This window comes from Pelophylax lessonae (genome assembly GCF_965119305.1).
Source record: "Pelophylax lessonae genome assembly, chromosome: 13".
Lineage (NCBI taxonomy): Eukaryota > Metazoa > Chordata > Amphibia > Anura > Ranidae > Pelophylax > Pelophylax lessonae.
The window spans coordinates 15,685,360-15,703,891 of record NC_138780.1 but is presented as its reverse complement, the minus strand read 5'-3'; the positions used below and the strand labels follow the sequence as shown (position 1 = coordinate 15,703,891).

Genomic DNA, 18,532 nt, shown 5'->3' with positions numbered 1-18,532 from the left:
TTTTGGGTTGGGGGGATTAGTCATTTACTATGGCTTTGAAGAATGATAACATTTGATATTTCTATTCCATTCACAAGAAGTTACAAGGTCTCTCACTCTGGATTTAGGGGGGGGGTCCTCCTCATTTTGGGGGGGGGGGTTGTGAGTTCTCCTCATTTTGGAGGGGGGACCTCCTCATTTTGGGGGGGTGGGTCCTCCTCATTTTGGGGTGGGGTCCCCCTCATTTTGGGAGAGTCCTCCTTATTTTGGGGGGGGGGGGGTTGTGGGTCCTCCTCATTTTGGGTTTGGGGGGATTAGTCATTTACTATGGCTTTGAAGGACGATAACATTTGATATTTCTATTCCATTCACAGGAAGTTACAAGGACTCTCACTCTGGATTTGGGGGGGTCCTCCTCATTTTGGGGGGGTTGTTGTGGGTCCTCCTCATTTGGGAGGGGTGGAGGGTCCTCCTCATTTTGGGGGGGGGGGGTTGTGGGTTCTCCTAATTTTGGGTTGGGGGGGATTAGTCTTTTACTATGACTTTGAAGGACGATAACATTTTTATATTTCTGTTCCATTCACAGGAAGTTACAAGGACTCTCACTCTGGATTTGGGGGGGGGGGGTCCTCCTCATTTTGGGGGGGGGTTGTGGGTCCTCCTCATTTTGGGGTAGGGTCCTCCTCATTTGGGGGGGGTTGTGGGTCCTCCTCATTTTGGGGGGGTTGTGTGTGGGTCCTCCTCATTTTGGGGGGTCCTCCTCATTTTGAGGGGATCCTCCTCACTTTGGGGGGGGGGGTTGTGGGTTCTCCTCATTTTGGGTTGGGGGGGGATTAGTCATTTACTATGGCTTTGAAGGACGATAACATTTGATATTTCTATTCCATTCACAGGAAGTTACAAGGACTCTCACTCTGGATTTGGTGGGGGTCCTCCTCATTTTGGGGGGGTCCTCCTCATTTTGGGGGGGCTGTGGGTCCTCCTCCTTTTGGGGGGTCCTTCTCCTTTTGGGGTGTTGTGGGTCCTCCTCATTTTGGGGGGGGGGTTGTAGGTCCTCCTCATTTTGGGGTGGGGTCCTCCTCATTTTGGGGGGTCCTCCTCATTTGGGGGGGTGGCGGGTCCTCCTCATTTTGGGGTGGGTCCTCCTCATTTTGGGAGGGTCCTCCTCATTTTGGGGGGGGGGGGGGTTGTGGGTCCTCCTCATTTTGGGATGGGGTCCTCCTCATTTCGGGTGGGGGATTAGTCATTTACTATGGCTTTGAAGGACGATAACATTTGATATTTCTATTCCATTCACAGGAAGTTACAAGGACTCTCACTCTGGATTTGGGGGGGGGGGGTCCTCCTCATTTGGGGGGGTTGTGGGTCCTCCTCATTTGGGGGGGTTGTGGGTCCTCCCCTTTTTGAGGGGTTTGTTTGTCCTCCTCATTTGGGGGGGGGTGGTGGGTCCCCCTCATTTTGTGGTGGAGTCCTCCTCATTTTGGGTTGGGGGGATTAGTCATTTACCATGGCTTTGAAGGATGATAACATTTGATATTTCTGTTCCATTCACAGGAAGTTACAAGGACTCTCACTCTGGATTTCTGGTGGGATCAGGAGGTATCTTCTGTACTTGCTGAAAATGTTATTAGCCTGAAAAAAAAAACTAATGCAATTGCAATATACAGAATGACATTTTTGTTCTTGGGTTTAGATACTCATTTAACTCTGTAGCAAAGATATTATTTTGGCGGGCTGATCCTTTAATTAGATGAAGTTTCTGGGATGTGGCGGCGCGGGTATTCCCATCTCACGGTGTGATGAATGGGAGGAGGAGAAGCTGCATTGTTGGTCACAGTTACCATAGCAGACGTAGACAAAGCAAGATGATCTGCCACGAGGAAACTCAATAGGACTCGGCCATAGAGGCGAGGAGACTGACAAACACACAGCAACGTGGGGCACAATGAGATCCCGGCCAGGAACGTAGGATTTCCCAAAAGGTAGGTCCTCCTGTCCTGAGCCCACCGATACAATGTAACAAGGGGGGGTCCAACATCCAGAACATTCCCAATGGCAGCCCATCGGTAATGTGTAGCCACGGGCCAGACTCCGCTGTATATAATTATCCCGTCCCCGGGGGCATGGGAAAATTTCTGTCCTTAGGGGCCAATTGCGCCATTGCGTTTTTTTACAGGGTCACCGCGTACTAAAAGCGCATGAAAACTAGTTACCATTATAATCTATGAAGCTGTTCACAACAGCGCATTGCGTTAAGGTCCGATCGCGCCATAGCGTTTTATGTGTGCTACAACGCAGGGTGACGGCGTGCTAAAAGCGCACAAAAACTAACTACCATTATAATCTATGAAGCTGTTCATATTAGCACGTTGCGTTAAGGTCCGATTGCGCCATCGAGTTTTATATGCGCTACAACGCAGGATCACCACGTGCTAAAAGCCCATGAAAACTAGTTACCATTATAATCTATGAAGTTGTTCACATTAGCACGTTGCGTTAAGGTCCAATCGCGCCATAGCGTTTAATGTGCGCTACGACGCAGAGTGACAGCGTGCTAAAAGTGCATAAAAACTATCTACCATTATAATCTATGAAGCTGTTTACATCAGTGCGCTATGTTAGGGTCCGATTGCGCCATAGCGTTTTATGTGCGCTACGACGCAGGGTGACGGCGTGCTAAAAGCGCATGAAAACTAGTTCCCATTATAATCTACGAAGTTGCTCACATCAGCGCGTTGCGTTAGTGTCCGAAGCTCTTCAAATTAGCAGGTTGCGTTAAGGTACGATCGCGCCATCGCGTTTTATATGCGCTACAACGCAGGATCACCGTGTGCTAAAAGCGCACGAAAAATAGTTACCATTATAATCTATGAAGCTGCTCACATCAGCGCGTTGCGTTAAGGTCCGATCACGCCATTGCGTTTTACGTGCGCTATGACGCACGATCACCAAGTAATAAAGTTGAATGAAAACGAGTTACCATTATTATCTATGAAGCTGTTCACATTAGCGCATTGCGTTAAGGTCCGATCGCGCCATATCGTTTTATGTGCGCTACAACGCAGGGTGACGGCGTGCTAAAAGCGCATGAAAACTAGTTACCATTATAATCTATGAAGCTGCTCACATCAGTGCATTACGTTAGTGTCCAATCACTCCATTGCGTTTTATGTGCGCAATGACGCACAATCACCAAGTAATAAAGTTGCATAAAAACGAGTTACCATTATTATTTATGAAGCTGTTCACATCAGCGCGTTGCGTTAAGGTCCGATCGTGCCATCGCGTTTTATGTGCGCTACAACGCAGGATCACCGTGTGCTAAAAAGCGCACGTAAAACTAGTTACCATTATGATCTATGAAGCTGCTCACATCAGTGCGTTAGGGTCTGATCACGCCATAGCATTTTATGTGCGCTACAACGCAGGATTACTGCGCGCTAAAAGTTAATGAAAACGTTTTACTGCTAAAATTTATGAAGCTTTCCAAATTAGTGCGTTGCGTTAGGGTCCAATCACGCCATCGCGTTTTATGTGCGCTATCACCAAGTACTAAAGTTGCACCAAAACTAGATACCATTATAATCCACAATAAATTGAATTTTTTTTTTTAACGCCTGTGCACTGCGCCACCCCCCCCCCCCCGACCCTTTACGAGGAACTGAATGCTGGGAGGTGCTAGCAGCCTCTTTGATCATGTGACCCCCCTGTGATTGGCTGTGACAACGGTCACATATTCAGGAGCTCCTGATCGTAAGGTCACTGTGCTGGGAGCACGCTCTCAGCAAAGAAAAGCTCTTCCCATGGCGGCGGCTTGGCATTAACATTTTAAATAAAATACTGTTCTCACTTTATTTCATTCTTTGTTGCTGCTGATCTCCTGCAGCCTCTTTTCAGCCACTTCCTGTCTTCATGGAATCCCTCTGGTGTTGGCTGTAGATCATTGCTCTGGACCGGCTTCCCCGCCATGGTGGACCATGCCTGAGCAATGTATGTCAGTGCATCCGTCTGTAGTCACTAAATCTGGCAGATGTAACTGGGTGACAGTGGGGTGGAAAAATAATCTTATTATTATTATATTATTATTATTATTATTATTATTATTATTATTATTATTATTATTATTATTATTATTATTGTTATAATTATTATCATTATTATTATTATTGTTGTTATTATTTTTACTTTTTTTTTTTTCCTTTGTTAATGACTGTGTTTTTTTGGGGGGGATATATTTAAGGTAATTTAGTTTATTTATTTTAGTCCTCTCTTATTTTTTATTACTGCATTATTAATAATAATATTAACAATTTAATGATTATTTTTTTATTTATTATTATTATTGGATTGTTAATATTGGATTATTTGTATTCTTTGTGCTTTAGGCCTCATGCATCAATTATCTTCTTATTATTACTATTTTTCTTTTTAATTATATTTTTTCATCATATTTTTTTTTTCCTATTTATTGAGTGTGTGTTTTTTGGGGGGGATATATTTAAGGTAATTTAGTTTATTTATTTTAGTCCTCTTTTATTTTTTATTATTGCATTATTATTTAATATTAATAATTTAATGATTAATTTTTTAATTATTTCTATTGAATTATTAATATTGGATTATTTGTGTTATTTGTGCTTTAGGCCTTATGCATCAATTATCTTCTTCTTCCTATTATTGTTTTTCTTCTTTTTAATGATTATTTTTATCATTTTGTTTTCTTATTTAATGACTGTGTTTTTGGGGGGGGGGGGGGGGTGTTTAAGGTAGTTTACTTTATTTCAGTGTTTTATTTTTATTTTATTATTGCATTAATAATAATAATATTAATAATAATCAATACAGTATTAATTCATTTTGTATTGGATTATTTGTGTTTTTTTGTGCATTAGGCCTTATGCATCAATTATCTTCTTCCTATTATTATTGTTTTTCTTCTTTTTAATTATTATTTTTATAATTTTGTTTTCTTATTTAATGAGTGTGTTTTTTTTGGGGGGGTGTTTAAGGTAGTTTACTTTATTATTATTATTATTATTTTTATTATTGCATTAATAATAATAACATGAATAATAATCAATACAGTATTAATTATTTTTTTATTGGATTATTTGTTTTTTTTAGTGCATTAGGCCTTATGCTTAGATTATTTTATTATTATTACTATTATTATTATTATTTTTAGCTTTTTTTCCTTATTTAAAAGGGATGGTTTTTTTTGGGGGCGGGGGTGTATTTAAGTTAGTTTAGTTTATTTATTTAAGTGTTCTTTTTATTGTTTATTATTGAATTATTTTTGTTATTTCTGCTTTAGGCCTCATGCACACGAGTAAAACCGCGGCTCAAAAACCGGTTTTTATTGCCCCCTTTGCCCTAAACGAGGCCTATTTCTGTTCTCTCTTCCTATCAACACGTTCTTTGTTAGCATATGAGCACTGCAACACAGCTGCTTGTCCTTCTCCTAGACTGAGCTCTGCTCTATAGGTAATTTTCGAGGTACTTAAAGTCAATACGCAAAAACAAGCATGTTTTTGCCCCTTATCAATGGCTTTTGACAGGGGTTAGAACCTGACTTGAGCCTTAAGTGTGGAGAGGTTGGAGAAGAGTTAAAGTTCTACAAGAAATGGGGTGGTGAGGTTATGGGGTGGTGAGGTTGCAGGGGAAGGTTATGAAGGGAGGAGGAAGTTTGAAGATGTTTCAGAAGAGATAACGTCCTACAAGAAATGGGGTGGTGAGGGTACGGGGTGGTGAGGGTGCAGGGGAAGGTTATGAAGGGAGGGGGAAGTTTGAAGATGTTTGAGAAGAGATAATGTCCTACAAGAAATGGGGTGGTGAGGGTACGGGGTGGTGAGGGTACAGGGGAAGGTTTTGAAGGGAGGGGGAAGTTTGAAGATGTTTGAGAAGAGATAACGTCCTACAAGAAATGGGGTGGTGAGGGTACGGGGTGGTGAGGGTGCCGGGGAAGGCTATGAAGGGAGGGGGAAGTTTGAAGATGTTTGAGAAGAGTTAACGTCCTACAAGAAATGGGGAGGTGAGGGTACGGGGTGGTGAGGGTGCAGGGGAAGGTTATGAAGGGAGGAGGAAGTTTGAAGATGTTTGAGACGAGATAACGTCCTACAAGAAATGGGGTGGTGAGGGTACGGGGTGGTGAGGGTGCAGGGGAATGTTATGAAGGGCGGAGGAAGTTTGAAGATGTTTGAGAAGAGATAACGTCCTACAAGAAATGGGGTGGTGAGGGTACGGGGTGGTGAGGGTGCAGGGGAAGGTTATGAAGGGAGGAGGAAGTTTGAAGATGTTTGAGAAGAGATAACGTCCTACAAGAAATGGGGTGGTGAGGGTATGGGGTGGTGAGGGTGCAGGGGAGGGTTATGAAGGGAGGGGGAAGTTTGAAGATGTTTGAAAGAGATAACGTCCTAAAAGAAATGGGGTGGTGAGGGTACGGGGTGGTGAGGGTGCAGGGGGAGGGTTATGAAGGGAGGGGGAAGTTTGAAGATGTTTGAAAGAGATAACGTCCTACAAGAAATGGGGTGGTGAGGGTACGGGGTGGTGAGGGTGCAGGGGAAGGTTATGAAGGGAGGAGGAAGTTTGAAGATGTTTGAGAAGAGTTAACGTCCTACAAGAAATAGGGGGGTGAGGGTACGGGGTGGTGAGGGTGCAGGGGAAGGTTATGAAGGGAGGGGGAAGTTTGAAGATGTTTGAGAAGAGATAACGTCCTACAAGAAATGGGGTGGCGAGGGTACGGGGTGGTGAGGGTGCAGGGGAAGGTTATGAAGGGAGGAGGAAGTTTGAAGATGTTTGAGAAGAGATAACGTACTACAAGAAATAGGGAGGTGAGGGTGCGGGGGGATGAGGATGCAGGGGGGGGGGGTAGTTGGAACCGTCCTTTAGATGTTTGAGAAGAGTTAACGTCCTACAAGAAATAGGGAGGTGAGGGTGCGGGGGGATGAGGATGCAAGGGGGGGGTAGTTGGAACCGTTCTTTAGATGTTTGAGAAGAGTTAACGTCCTACAAGAAATAGGGAGGTGAGGGTGCGGGGGGGATGAGGATGCAAGGGGGGGGGGGTAGTAGGAACCGTTCTTTAGATGTTTGAGAAGAGTTAACGTCCTACAAGAAATAGGGGGGTGAGGGTGCGGGGGGGATGAGGATGCAAGGGGGGGTAGTAGGAACCGTTCTTTAGATGTTTGAGAAGAGTTGACGTCCTACAAGAAATGGGGAGGTGAGGGTACGGGGTGGTGAGGGTGCAGGGGAAGGCTATGAAGGGAGGAGGAAGTTTGAAGATGTTTGAGAAGAGATAACGTCCTACAAGAAATGGGGTTGTGAGGGTGAAGGGGGATGAGGATGCAAGGGGGGGGGGGGTAGTAGGAACCGTTCTTTAGATGTTTGAGAAGCGTTAACGTCCTACAAGAAATAAGGGGGTGAGGGTGCGGGGGGTGAGGATGCAATGGGGGGGGTGGGGCCGCAGGGGGGGGTAGTAGGAACCGTTCTTTAGATGTTTGAACTAACTTAGGGAGGAGGATGACCAAAGCTGTGTGATGATGTTCAATCTCCAATGGTTATTAATTTCAATCTCTTCCCCCCAGAGCTTCTCTCTTAAACCCCCTGCGATGGCTTCTGGAGACCTGCAGACAGAGCAACAGTCGAACCCAGAGGATTCTGGGCCACCAGAGCCTCGTACAGTTAAAAAGAAAAAGAAGAAATTGAAAGACGCTACGAATACTTCAGAGGAGACAGATGGGAATAAGGAGGAAGACCAAGACCCCTTGAGCTCTCAGGCAGAAATCGAGGACTTGACCAAATCTGGACACAAGGCTTTGACCTCTGGAGAACTCCAGGTGGCCATGACCTGCTTCAAGAGGGCCTTTCTTCTGTCTCTGGGCACCAAGATGAAGACGGTTCAGAGGGCCTGCGCCTTCAACCTGGGGGCCGTGTATGTGGAAAGCGGCAAACCAGAAAAAGGACTGGAGTTCCTTCTTAAGTCCCAGCCGAAGGACGGAGAAGAGGAGCCCACGGGGGATCTCTACTTCAACCTTGGCACGGCCTACGAAGCCTTGCTGGACTTCCCCAAAGCTCTGGAATATTTTAGGAAAGCCGTCATCTTGTACAAGCCCTCACAGCGGGGGAATGAGGGGGATGCCAACATGAAGATGGGATACTGCTACCTGGGGATGAAGGACTTGACCAGGGCTGCCCAGTGCTTCCAGGAAGCCGCAGACTCTTACATGGAGGCTCAGAGGCTGGACGTGGCAGCTGTGGCTCTCAACGAGGCGGCTAATAATATGCTACAAAGCCAGTGTTATGATTCGGGCCATGTCGTCCAGATCCTCAATGAGGCCCGTATGGTGTGTGACCACATCACTAGAAAAGACCTGCTAGGTACGAATATCATTATTTACTTCATAAACTTTGATTTGCCCTTTTGGTTGTGGTCATGGTGGTCAAGCTTGGTTTTCCAGCTAAGCCATTGTTATCAATGTGTATATAGATTTCCTCTCACTTTAAAAGGAGATTCCTCCTCACTTCCTGTGGTGTTTACAGAAGAGGAAGTGAAGGGACTCTCCCCCAACAGGGTGCAGGCAGCACATTAAGAAAAACTTGACAGGGGTTTTAAACAATCCCTACTCTGTCCAAAATTAAACTAACTTTAGGATTCGGTGCTAGGTTGAGGTTTTGGTTTAGAGCAGTGGTCTCCAAACTGTGGCTTGGGGACTAGATGTGGCCCTTTGCTTGCTTTTATCCAGCCCTCGGGGCACTATTTTAATCCACTGATACCAACAATGGGGCATAATTCCCCCCCCCTCCACTGACACCAATGAAGGGATTGAATTCCTCCCAATGACACCAACAATAGGGCAGAATACCTCCCAATGACACCAAAGATGGGGCACATTTCCCCCCAATGACACTAACAAATGGGGGACACCAATGATCGGGAACAATTCCTCCCATCGACACCACAGATGAGGCACAATTCCTCCCAATGACCAACAATGGGGCCCAATAACAATAATGATGGCCACAATTCCTCCCACTGACACCAACTATGGTGCCCGATTCCTCCAACTGATACCAAAGATGGGCCTTTGTTTCTTTCCACTAATGTTAGGACCTTTTCTACTCCCAATGGCCAGAGTCTGACCCTCTTTCCTACCACTGACACCAATGATGAATGAGCATAAATTCTTCCCACTGACACCAAAGATCGGGCACTATTCCTTCCACTTACACTAATGATGGGGCACTATTCCCCTCACTGACGCCAATGATAGGGCACTATACCTCCCACTGACACCAATGATGGGGCACTATTCCTCCCATTGACACCAATCATGGGGTACTATTCCTCCCACTGATACCAATGATGAGGCACAATTACTCCAACTGATGCCAATGATGGGGCACTATTCCTCCCACTGACACCAATGATGGGGCACTATTCCTCCCATTGACACCAATGATGGGGCACTATTGCTCCCACTGACGCCAATGATAGGACACTATTCATCCCACTGACACCAATGATGGGGCACTATTCCTCCCACTGATACCAATGATGGGGCACTATTCCTCCCATTGACACCAATGATGGGGCACTATTGCTCCCACTGACACCAATGATGGGACACTATTCCTCCCACTGACACCAATGATGGGGCACTATTCCTCCCACTGACACCAATGATGGGGCACTATTCCTCCCATTGACACCAATGATGGGGCACTATTGCTCCCACTGACACCAATGATGGGACACTATTCCTCCCACTGACACCAATGATGGGGCACTATTCCTCCCACTGACACCAATGATGGGGCACTATTCCTCGCACTGACGCCAATTATGGGGGTACTATTCCTCCCACTGACACCAATGATGGGGCACTATTGCTCCCACTGATGCCAATGATAGGACACTATTCCTCCTACTGACGCCAATGATGGGGCACTATTCCACCCACTGATACCAATGATAGGGGCACTATTTCTCCCATTAATACCAACGATTGAGAACTATTCCTCCCCCACCTAACTAAACTACAGGGTGCTATGTATTTTTTTTACCCCCACTGACCACCAAGCCTGAGGCACTATCTACTTCTACTGTCCACAGTCCGGCCCCCCTAAAATCTAAAGGACAGTAAACTGGCCCCTTGTTTAGAAAGATTGGAGACCCCCGGTTAAAAGATAACATTTAGGGAAGGGATAGGCAACCTAAGGCACCTGTGCCATGGCTTGCACTCAATGTCATTTTCAGTATCCCCTGGTAGATCATCATGATCAGGCTTGGACTGGCCCACTGGAGGATCCTCCATTCCCTTCTCCCTACAAATACAGCCATAGGCTGTAACTGACCGCTCACTAGACCTGCCTCCTCCTTGATGTTTCAAAGAGGCCTGATGTTCAGGTGCTGGCCCTCCTCCCACTACTAGCATAAGCCTGCCTACAGCTGCAGATGTCAATATATAAAGAAGCCCACCAACTACCCTCTTCTTCATCCTAGTGGAACCACCAACTGAATGTGAAACTCCTGAGATTCTGATGGTGAAGGGATTAGGGATAACCCAAGGTGTGAAGGCCCAGGAGCTACGAAGATCTTAGGTCTGAAGGTCCAGGAACTGGGACTGATCTAAAGTGTGAAGGCCCAGGAATTGGGACTGACCGGGGGTAAAAAAAATACATAGCACCCCTGTAGTTAGGTGGGGGAGGAATAGTTCTCAATCATTGGTATTAATGGGAGGAATAGTGCCCCTATCATTGGTGTCAGTGGGAGGAATAGAGCCCCATCATTGGTGTCAGTGGGAGGAATAGTGCCCCATCATTGGTGTCAGTGGGAGGAATAGAGCCCCATCATTGGTGTCAGTTGGAGGAATAGTGTCCCATCATCGGTATCAGTGGGAGGGATAGTACCCTATGATTGGTGTCAGTGGGAGGAATAGTGCCCCATCATTGGCATCAGTGGGAGGAATAGTGCCCCATCATTGGTATCAGTGGGAGGAATAGTGCCCCATCATTGGCATCAGTGGGAGGAATAGTGCCCCCATCATTGGTATCAGTGGGAGGAATAGTGCCCCATCATTGTTGTCAGTGGGAGGAATAGTGCCCCATCATTGGCATCAGTGGGAGAAATAGTGTCCCATCATTGGTATCAGTGGGAGGAATAGTGCCCCATCATTGGTGTCAGTGGGAGGAATAGTGCCCCATCATTGGCATCAGTGGGAGGAATAGTGCCCCCATCATTGGTATCAGTGGGAGGAATAGTGCCCCATCATTGTTGTCAGTGGGAGGAATAGTGCCCCATCATTGGCATCAGTGGGAGGAATAGTGCCCCATCATTGGTATCAGTGGGAGGAATAGTGCCCCATCATTGGTGTCAGTGGGAGGGATAGTGCCCCATCATTGGTGTCAGTGGGAGGAATAGAGCCCCATCATTGGTGTCAGTGGGAGGAATAGTGTCCCATCATTGGTATCAGTGGGAGGAATAGTGCCCCATCATTAGTGTCAGTGGGAGGAATAGAGCCCCATCATTGGTGTCAGTGGGAGGAATAGTGTCCCATCATTGGTATCAGTGGGAGGAATAGTGCCCCATCATTGGTATCAGTGGGATGAATAGTACCCCATGATTGGTGTCAGTGGGAGGAAGAGTGCCCCATTGTTACTGTCAGTGGGAGGTATAGTGGCCCATCATGAAGCTTCAGGAATTGAGACTGATCTTAGGTCGTAGGTCTAAAGGTCCAGGAACTAGGACTGATCTTAGGTCTGAAGGTCCAGGAATTGAGACTGATGTTAGGTTTAAAGGTCCAGGAACTAGGACTGATCTTAGGTTTGAAGATGCAGGACTTAGGGCTGATCTTAGGTCTACAGAGCCCTGTTGCTTGAATCAATGTTGGATGACACTAAGGGGTCTATTTACAGAGGTTTTCACACAACTTTCTCCAAGGATTGAATCCAATTAGAAAAATGGGAGAAATCTGTGGGAATCATGTGTGAACACCTATATAAAAAAAGACCTCTTAATGTAGAAAAGGTTGCTGACCCCTGATTTAGGGTTAGAACTTGAAATATAGGGTTTGGTTGAAGTCTATGGTCGGGTGGTATGGGTTTGTTTAGATTGAGGGGTTAGGTGTAAGGCTGAGGCTTAGGAGTTTGGTTGAAGGTTATTTTTATTTGAGGTCAAGGTTTAGGCTTGGGAATTAAGATTAGGGGAAATTTGAATTAGGTTTTTCGGTAGGATAGGTTCTAAACCAATACATCATATACATCATAATTGTCAGTGGGCTATGGATGTCAAAATATCCTTCATGTCCAGTTTAGGGCCACTGTCGATTAATTTTGGTTGGCATGAGAGCCTCTTCTCTCACCATACAAGTCTATGGGAATGCAAAAGCAGGTTAAAACAGGTCAACTGCAGGTAAGAAGGAGGCCAACTGCGGATCAAATGTACCTCAAATACATTTTGAATAATCTCAAACCACCAACCTAAACTGATGTAAAAAGGGTCCTACATTAGCAGCCCTAAATAACCAACCTTCTGTTCCACCTTATCCCAAAACCCTTCATGCTCCAATTTCTGACCATCAGTCTGTATGTTGCAGCCAAAATAAAGACTTATCATGGATAATGTTTGTGCTGGCCCACTGTGTTCTCAATGTTCTGCTCTTAGCTGGCAGTAGAGGAACCGGGCCTTCTGATGCTGTAGATCAGTGGTCTCCAAACTGTGGCCCGGGGGGGGGGGGGGCAGATGTGGCCCTTTGCTTGATTTTATCTGGACCTTGGGGCACTAGTCCCCCCCACTGACACTGACAAAAGGGGCACTATTCCTACCAATGACACCAACGATAGGGCATCTTCCCTCTCAATGACACCAACAATGGGGCACCTTTCCTCCCAATGACACAAACAATGGGGCACAATTCCAATGACATCCGTAATGGGGCACAATTCCTCCCAATTACACCAAGGATGGGGCACCTTTCCTCTCATATACACCCATGATGGGGCACCTTTTCTCCTAATGACACCAATTAAGGGGGACAATACCTCCCAGTGACACCAACAATGGCACACCTTTCCTTCCAACGACACCAATGATGGGGCATTTTTCCTTCCAATGACACCAATGATGGGGCACCTTTCCTCCTAATGACTCCAATTAAGGGGCACAATTCCTTCCAATGACACCAACGATGGGGCATCTTCCCTCTCAATGACACCAACAATGGGGCACCTTTCCTCCCAATGACACAAACAATGGGGCACAATTCCAATGACATCAGTGATGGGGCACCATTCCTTCCAATGACATTAATAATGGGGTACAATTCCTCCCAATTAACCAATGATGGGGCACCTTACCTCTCAATGACACCAATGATGGGGCACCTTTCCTCTCAATGACACCAATGATGGGGCACCTTTCCTCTCAATGACACCAATGATGGGGCCCCTTTCCTCCTAATGACTCCAATTAAGGGGCACAGTTCCTTCCAATGACATAAATGATGGGGCACAATGCCTTCTAATGACACCAACGATGTCATGCCTTTCCTTCCAATGACATCAATGATGGGGCACCTTTCCTCCTAATGACACCAATTGCGGGGCACAAATCCTCCCAGTGACACCAACAATGGGGTAAAATTCCTCCACGTGACAATTATGGGACATATTTCTTCCGAATGACACCAAGGATAGAGCACCTTTCCTTCCCAATGACACCTATGATGGGGCACTATTCCTCCAACTAACACCAAAGTTGGGGCATTGTTTGCCCCCACTGGCCACAGTCTGGGGGACAGTAAACTGGTCCTCTGTTTAGATATTTTGGTGACCCCTGCTGTAGACCATCCTCTTCAAGGTTCAATGCCTTCTGTATTCAGCGATGACCTGTTGCGCACCATGGCTGTAAAGAGAGGTTATTGGAGTAGTTGTGGACTTCATGTCTACTTGAATAAGTCTTTCCGTTTTCTTTTGACCTTTCTTACCAGCAAGTTTTCCCCACAGCTCTGATGCTAGCTGAAGGTTTTTAGTTTTTCACACCATTAGCTCTACAACTGCAGGCTGTTAAATTCCCAGCAGTTCCGTAGTCTTTCAGACTCTTCAACCACAAGGTCCAACACCAGCCTTCATTTTACAGTCAAACCCTCTGAGATCCCTCAACTTCCCCAACATAATGTTTGCTTGTACTACTGAAGCTCCTGACCATATCTCTGTTGGGTTGCAGTCACATTGTTCGTTCTTCGCCCTTTGGCAGTAGGGAACAGGCGTACCCAATAAAGTGGCCAATGATTGTAAATGACCCTATTTGGATGATATGAAGACAAGTTGGAAGTCTTTCTTTAACCCAAGTCCCCTTCTTTTCTAGGCAAGTTGTACAATGACATTGGCCTGAGCTATGCTCAGGTGAAGGTCTTCTCCCTTGCAGTGGAGTGTTTCCAGAAGGCCTTGCCGTTCTGCCAGGAGGATGACATGGACGGAAGCAAGGAGGCGGTGGTGTTACAGAACCTAGGAGCCGCATACAACACCCTGGAACAGTTTGATGAAGGATTGGACTATCACAGGAGGGCAGCATCACTACACAGTAGGATATACTCTAGCAATTATGGACCCACCTGTTCCACAAACAAAAAGTGGGCTGTTTATAAGGACCCAGGGGAGGGACAAAGGGCGGGCAGAAGAAGCGGTATTGTAGGGATGGAACACCTGCAAGTTCCTTCTACTAGGCTGACAGGAGTAGTGACAGTGGTATCACTACTTCTGTCAACCCAGTGCTGGAAGTGACAGCGAGCAGAGGAGAGAGCCAGCAGGAGGGGCAGGCTGTGCTCTCTCTCCCCCTCCTCCTCATAAGGTCGCACATAATGAAGGGGGGGGGGGGTGCAATTTGCCATCTTTGCCTTGGGCACTGGATAATCTTGTCTCGGCACTATAAAGGCTCATTCAAGCTTCCGCATTAATTTTTGGTGTGTTAATGCCATCTGTGTACCAAGAACATTTCCCCTTATTTTCTGTCCCTGAGACTCAACAGGAATTTAGGAGATTTCTCCTCTTAGACAGTTGACCCCAGAACAGGGGTGCCCTTTGGAAGATTTTCCTGTACCTAATGTTCTGGTGACAACTCTAACATTTTGGAATTCGCCCCACTTTCTTGCTGATATGGTCAAAAGGCAGTCATAGAGAGGGTGAATCTCCCCACAGACAGCAATAAAAACTAGGTAGAGGGTCCAACTCTTCCACACTCCATCCAAAACTAGAGATGCACTTTAATACTTATCGCTACCAATGCAGACGCTGCCAGCTTCTGCCGTCTTGATGTGATACCTTTGTGGTTCCATCCATCGGCTCCTAGGACACTATAGGACAGTGGTTCTCAACCAGAGTTCCATGGAACCCTAGGGGATCCTCCAGAGGTTGCTAGGGGTTCCTTGAGAAATGAGCAATTTCTGCCTCTCAGATAATTCCCCCTGACACCATTGATCTTTTTAGCTATCTGGAAGAAGGTCATTCTTCCCAATGTCCACAAGTGTAAGGAACATTCATCCCACTGACCATCGCACTGATGTATCATGGGTTGTAAATATAGACATTTTTAGCCAGAGTTCCCTGAGACCTGAAAATAATTTGAAGGGTTCCTCTGTGTTGAAAAGGTTGTACTAGATCAGTGTTTCTCAACCAGGGTTTTGTGGAACCCTAGGGTTCCTCCAGGGGTTTCTAGAGGTTCCTCCAGAGGTTTCTAGGGGTTCCTCCAGAGGTTGCTAGAGGTTCCTCCAGAGGTTGCTAGGGGTTCCTCCAGAGGTTGCTAGGGGTTCCTTAAGCAATGAGCAATTTCTGCCTCTCAGATGAGTTCCCCCTGACACCATTGATCTTTTTAACTATCTGGAAGATGGTAATTCTTCCCAGTGTCCACAAGTGTAAGGGGCATTCATCCCATGGACCATCGCACTGATGTATCATGGGTTGTAAATATAGTCATTTTCAGCAGGGGTTCCCTGAGCCCTGAAAATTATTTCAAGGGTTCCTCTGTGTTGAAATGGTTGTACTAGATCAGTGTTTCTCAACCAGGGTTCTGTGGAACTGTAGAGGTTGCTAGGGGTTCCTCCAGAGATTTCTAGGGGTTCCTCCAGAGGTTGCTAGGGGTTCCTCCAGAGGTTGCTAGGGGTTCCTCCAGAGATTTCTAGGGGTTCCTCCAGAGGTTGCTAGGGGTTCCTCCAGAGATTTCTAGGGGTTCCTCCAGAGATTGCTAGGGGTTCCTCCAGAGATTGCTAGAGGTTCCTCCAGAGGTTGCTAGGGGTTCCTCCAGAGGTTGCTAGAGGTTCCTCCAGAGGTTGCTAGGGGTTCCTCCAGAGGTTGCTAGGGGTTCCTCCAGAGGTTGCTAGGGGTTCCTCCAGAGGTTTCTAGGGGTTCCTCCAGAGGTTTCTAGGGGTTCCTCCAGAGGTTGCTAGGGGTTCCTTGAGCAATGAGCAATTTCTGCCTCTCAGATAAGTTCCCCCTGACACCATTGAACTTTTTAGCTATCTGGAAGAAGGTAATTCTTCCCAATGGCCACAAGTGTAAGGAGCATTCATCCCACTGACCATCACAGGAATTTATTGTGAGTTGTAAATATAGTGATTTTTAGCAGGGGTTCCCTGAGACCTGAAAATTATTTAAAGGGTTCCTCTGTGTTGAAAAGTTTGTACTAGATCAGTGTTTCTCAACCAGGGTTCTGTGGAACCCTAGGGTTCCTCCAGAGGTTGCTAGGGGTTCCTCCAGAGGTTGCTCGGGGTTCCTCCAGAGGTTGCTAGGGGTTCCTCCAGAGGTTGCTAGGGGTTCCTCCAGAGGTTGCTAGAGGTTCCTCCAGAGATTGCTAGGGGTTCCTCCAGAGATTGCTAGGGGTTCCTTGAGCAATGAGCAATTATTGCCTCTCAGATAAGTTCCCCCTGACACCATTGATCTTCTTAGCTATCTGTAAGGAGGGTAATCCTTCCCAATGTCCACAAGTGTAAGGAGCATTCATCCCACTGACCATCACACTAATGTATCATGAGTTATAAATATAGTCATTTCTAGCAGGGGTTCCCTGAGACCTGGACATTATTTCAAGGGTTCCTCTTTGTTGAAAAGGTTGAGAATGGCTGCTATAGGACATGCTCTTGATTCAAGGGGCAGGCAGATGGGACCACACAATGCACAGGAGGACCAGGCGTCCAACGCTCCCTCAAGGGTCGCATGCTGAAGGTTTTTCAGCCAGCAAAACCTTTGAAGGAAGCAGAGATCAGCAGCATGGGATGGGGTGATGGTGTTCTTATATTCCTAAGATTGCCCATAACAACAAAAGTTTGAAATGATTAATGTAAAAATAATGTATCATTCTAATAATATATAATGCTATATTATAGGAATGTTATATGTTCATATAATTAATATGATTTAATATTAACAATTAACAATTTTATATTGATATTAACCACTCCTGGACAGGACGGTTTTACCCACTTAATGACCAGGCCATATTTTGCGATTCGGCACTGCGTTACTTTAACGGAAAATTGCGCGGTCGTGCGACGCTGTACCCAAATAAAATTGATGTCCTTTTTCCCCCACAAAAAGAGCTTTCTTTTGGTGGTATTTGATCACCTGTGCGATTTTTATTTTTTGCGCTATAAATTATAAAGAGCGAGAATTCTGAAAAAAAAAAAAAACAATATTTTTCACATTCTGCTATATAACATTCCCCAAAAAAAAAAAAAATAAAAATCAAATTTTTTTTAAATTTTAGGCCAATTTGTTTTCTTCTACATATTTTTGGTAAAAAAAAAAAATGCAATATAAAATATAAAATATTTTGATTGGTTTGCGCAAAAGTGATTGCGTCTACTAACTATGGGAAAGATTTATGTCATTTTTTTTTTTACTAGTAATGGCGACGATCTGCGATTTTTAGCGGAACTGTGACATTGAGGCGGACAGATCGGACCCCTAAATGACATTTTTGACACTTTTGGGGGTACCAGTGACATTACTACAGTAATCAGTGCTAAAAATATGCACTGTCACTGTAATAATGACACTGGCAGGGAAGGGGATATCACTGTGGGTGATCAAGGGGTTAAATGTGAGCCTAGGGGAGTGTTTCTAACTGTATGGGGGCAGGGCTTGTGAAATGATCACAGAGACCTGTAATCCTATATAGAAGGATCACAGGCGCTCTGTGATCATTGCAGGGAGGAGAATGGTCAGCTGTGTTTACAACAGCCGACCGTCGTTCTCTCTCTCATTGGGGAACGATCGCGGGCATCAGGCGGCAATCAGAGCCGCCTGCCCCGTGCATCGGAGTCCCCGCTGGCGAGTGCCAGCACGCGCTCGCACCCTAGCTGCAGGCGTGCACCTGACGCATACCTACGTCGGTTTGCCTGGGAGAGCCACACAGTAAATACACAGAGTGTGGTCGGCAACCGGTTAAAAACAGGGGTTTAGTCTGCACACATTTTCAAATACATGCGTAAGCTACAGGCCTCCGTCAAGACACTACATTGTCTGTAGTCCCTACCTGACTTCTGGGTCCCCACAATGGGAGCACATG

General features: G+C 45.9%; 1 protein-coding gene across 1 annotated transcript in view; it reads left to right on the top strand.

The window, feature by feature from the left end:
- The first annotated feature begins 1,774 nt into the window (after positions 1–1,774).
- Positions 1,775–18,532, top strand: part of TTC24 (tetratricopeptide repeat domain 24) — a 65,009-nt gene continuing 48,251 nt past the window's right edge. The window contains exons 1-3 of the mRNA XM_082275252.1: positions 1,775–1,961; positions 7,562–8,352; positions 14,339–14,554. Of these exons, the coding sequence (XP_082131378.1) occupies positions 7,584–8,352; positions 14,339–14,554 (985 nt within the window). The 5' untranslated portion in view covers positions 1,775–1,961; positions 7,562–7,583. The remainder of the gene's footprint in view (positions 1,962–7,561; positions 8,353–14,338; positions 14,555–18,532) is intronic.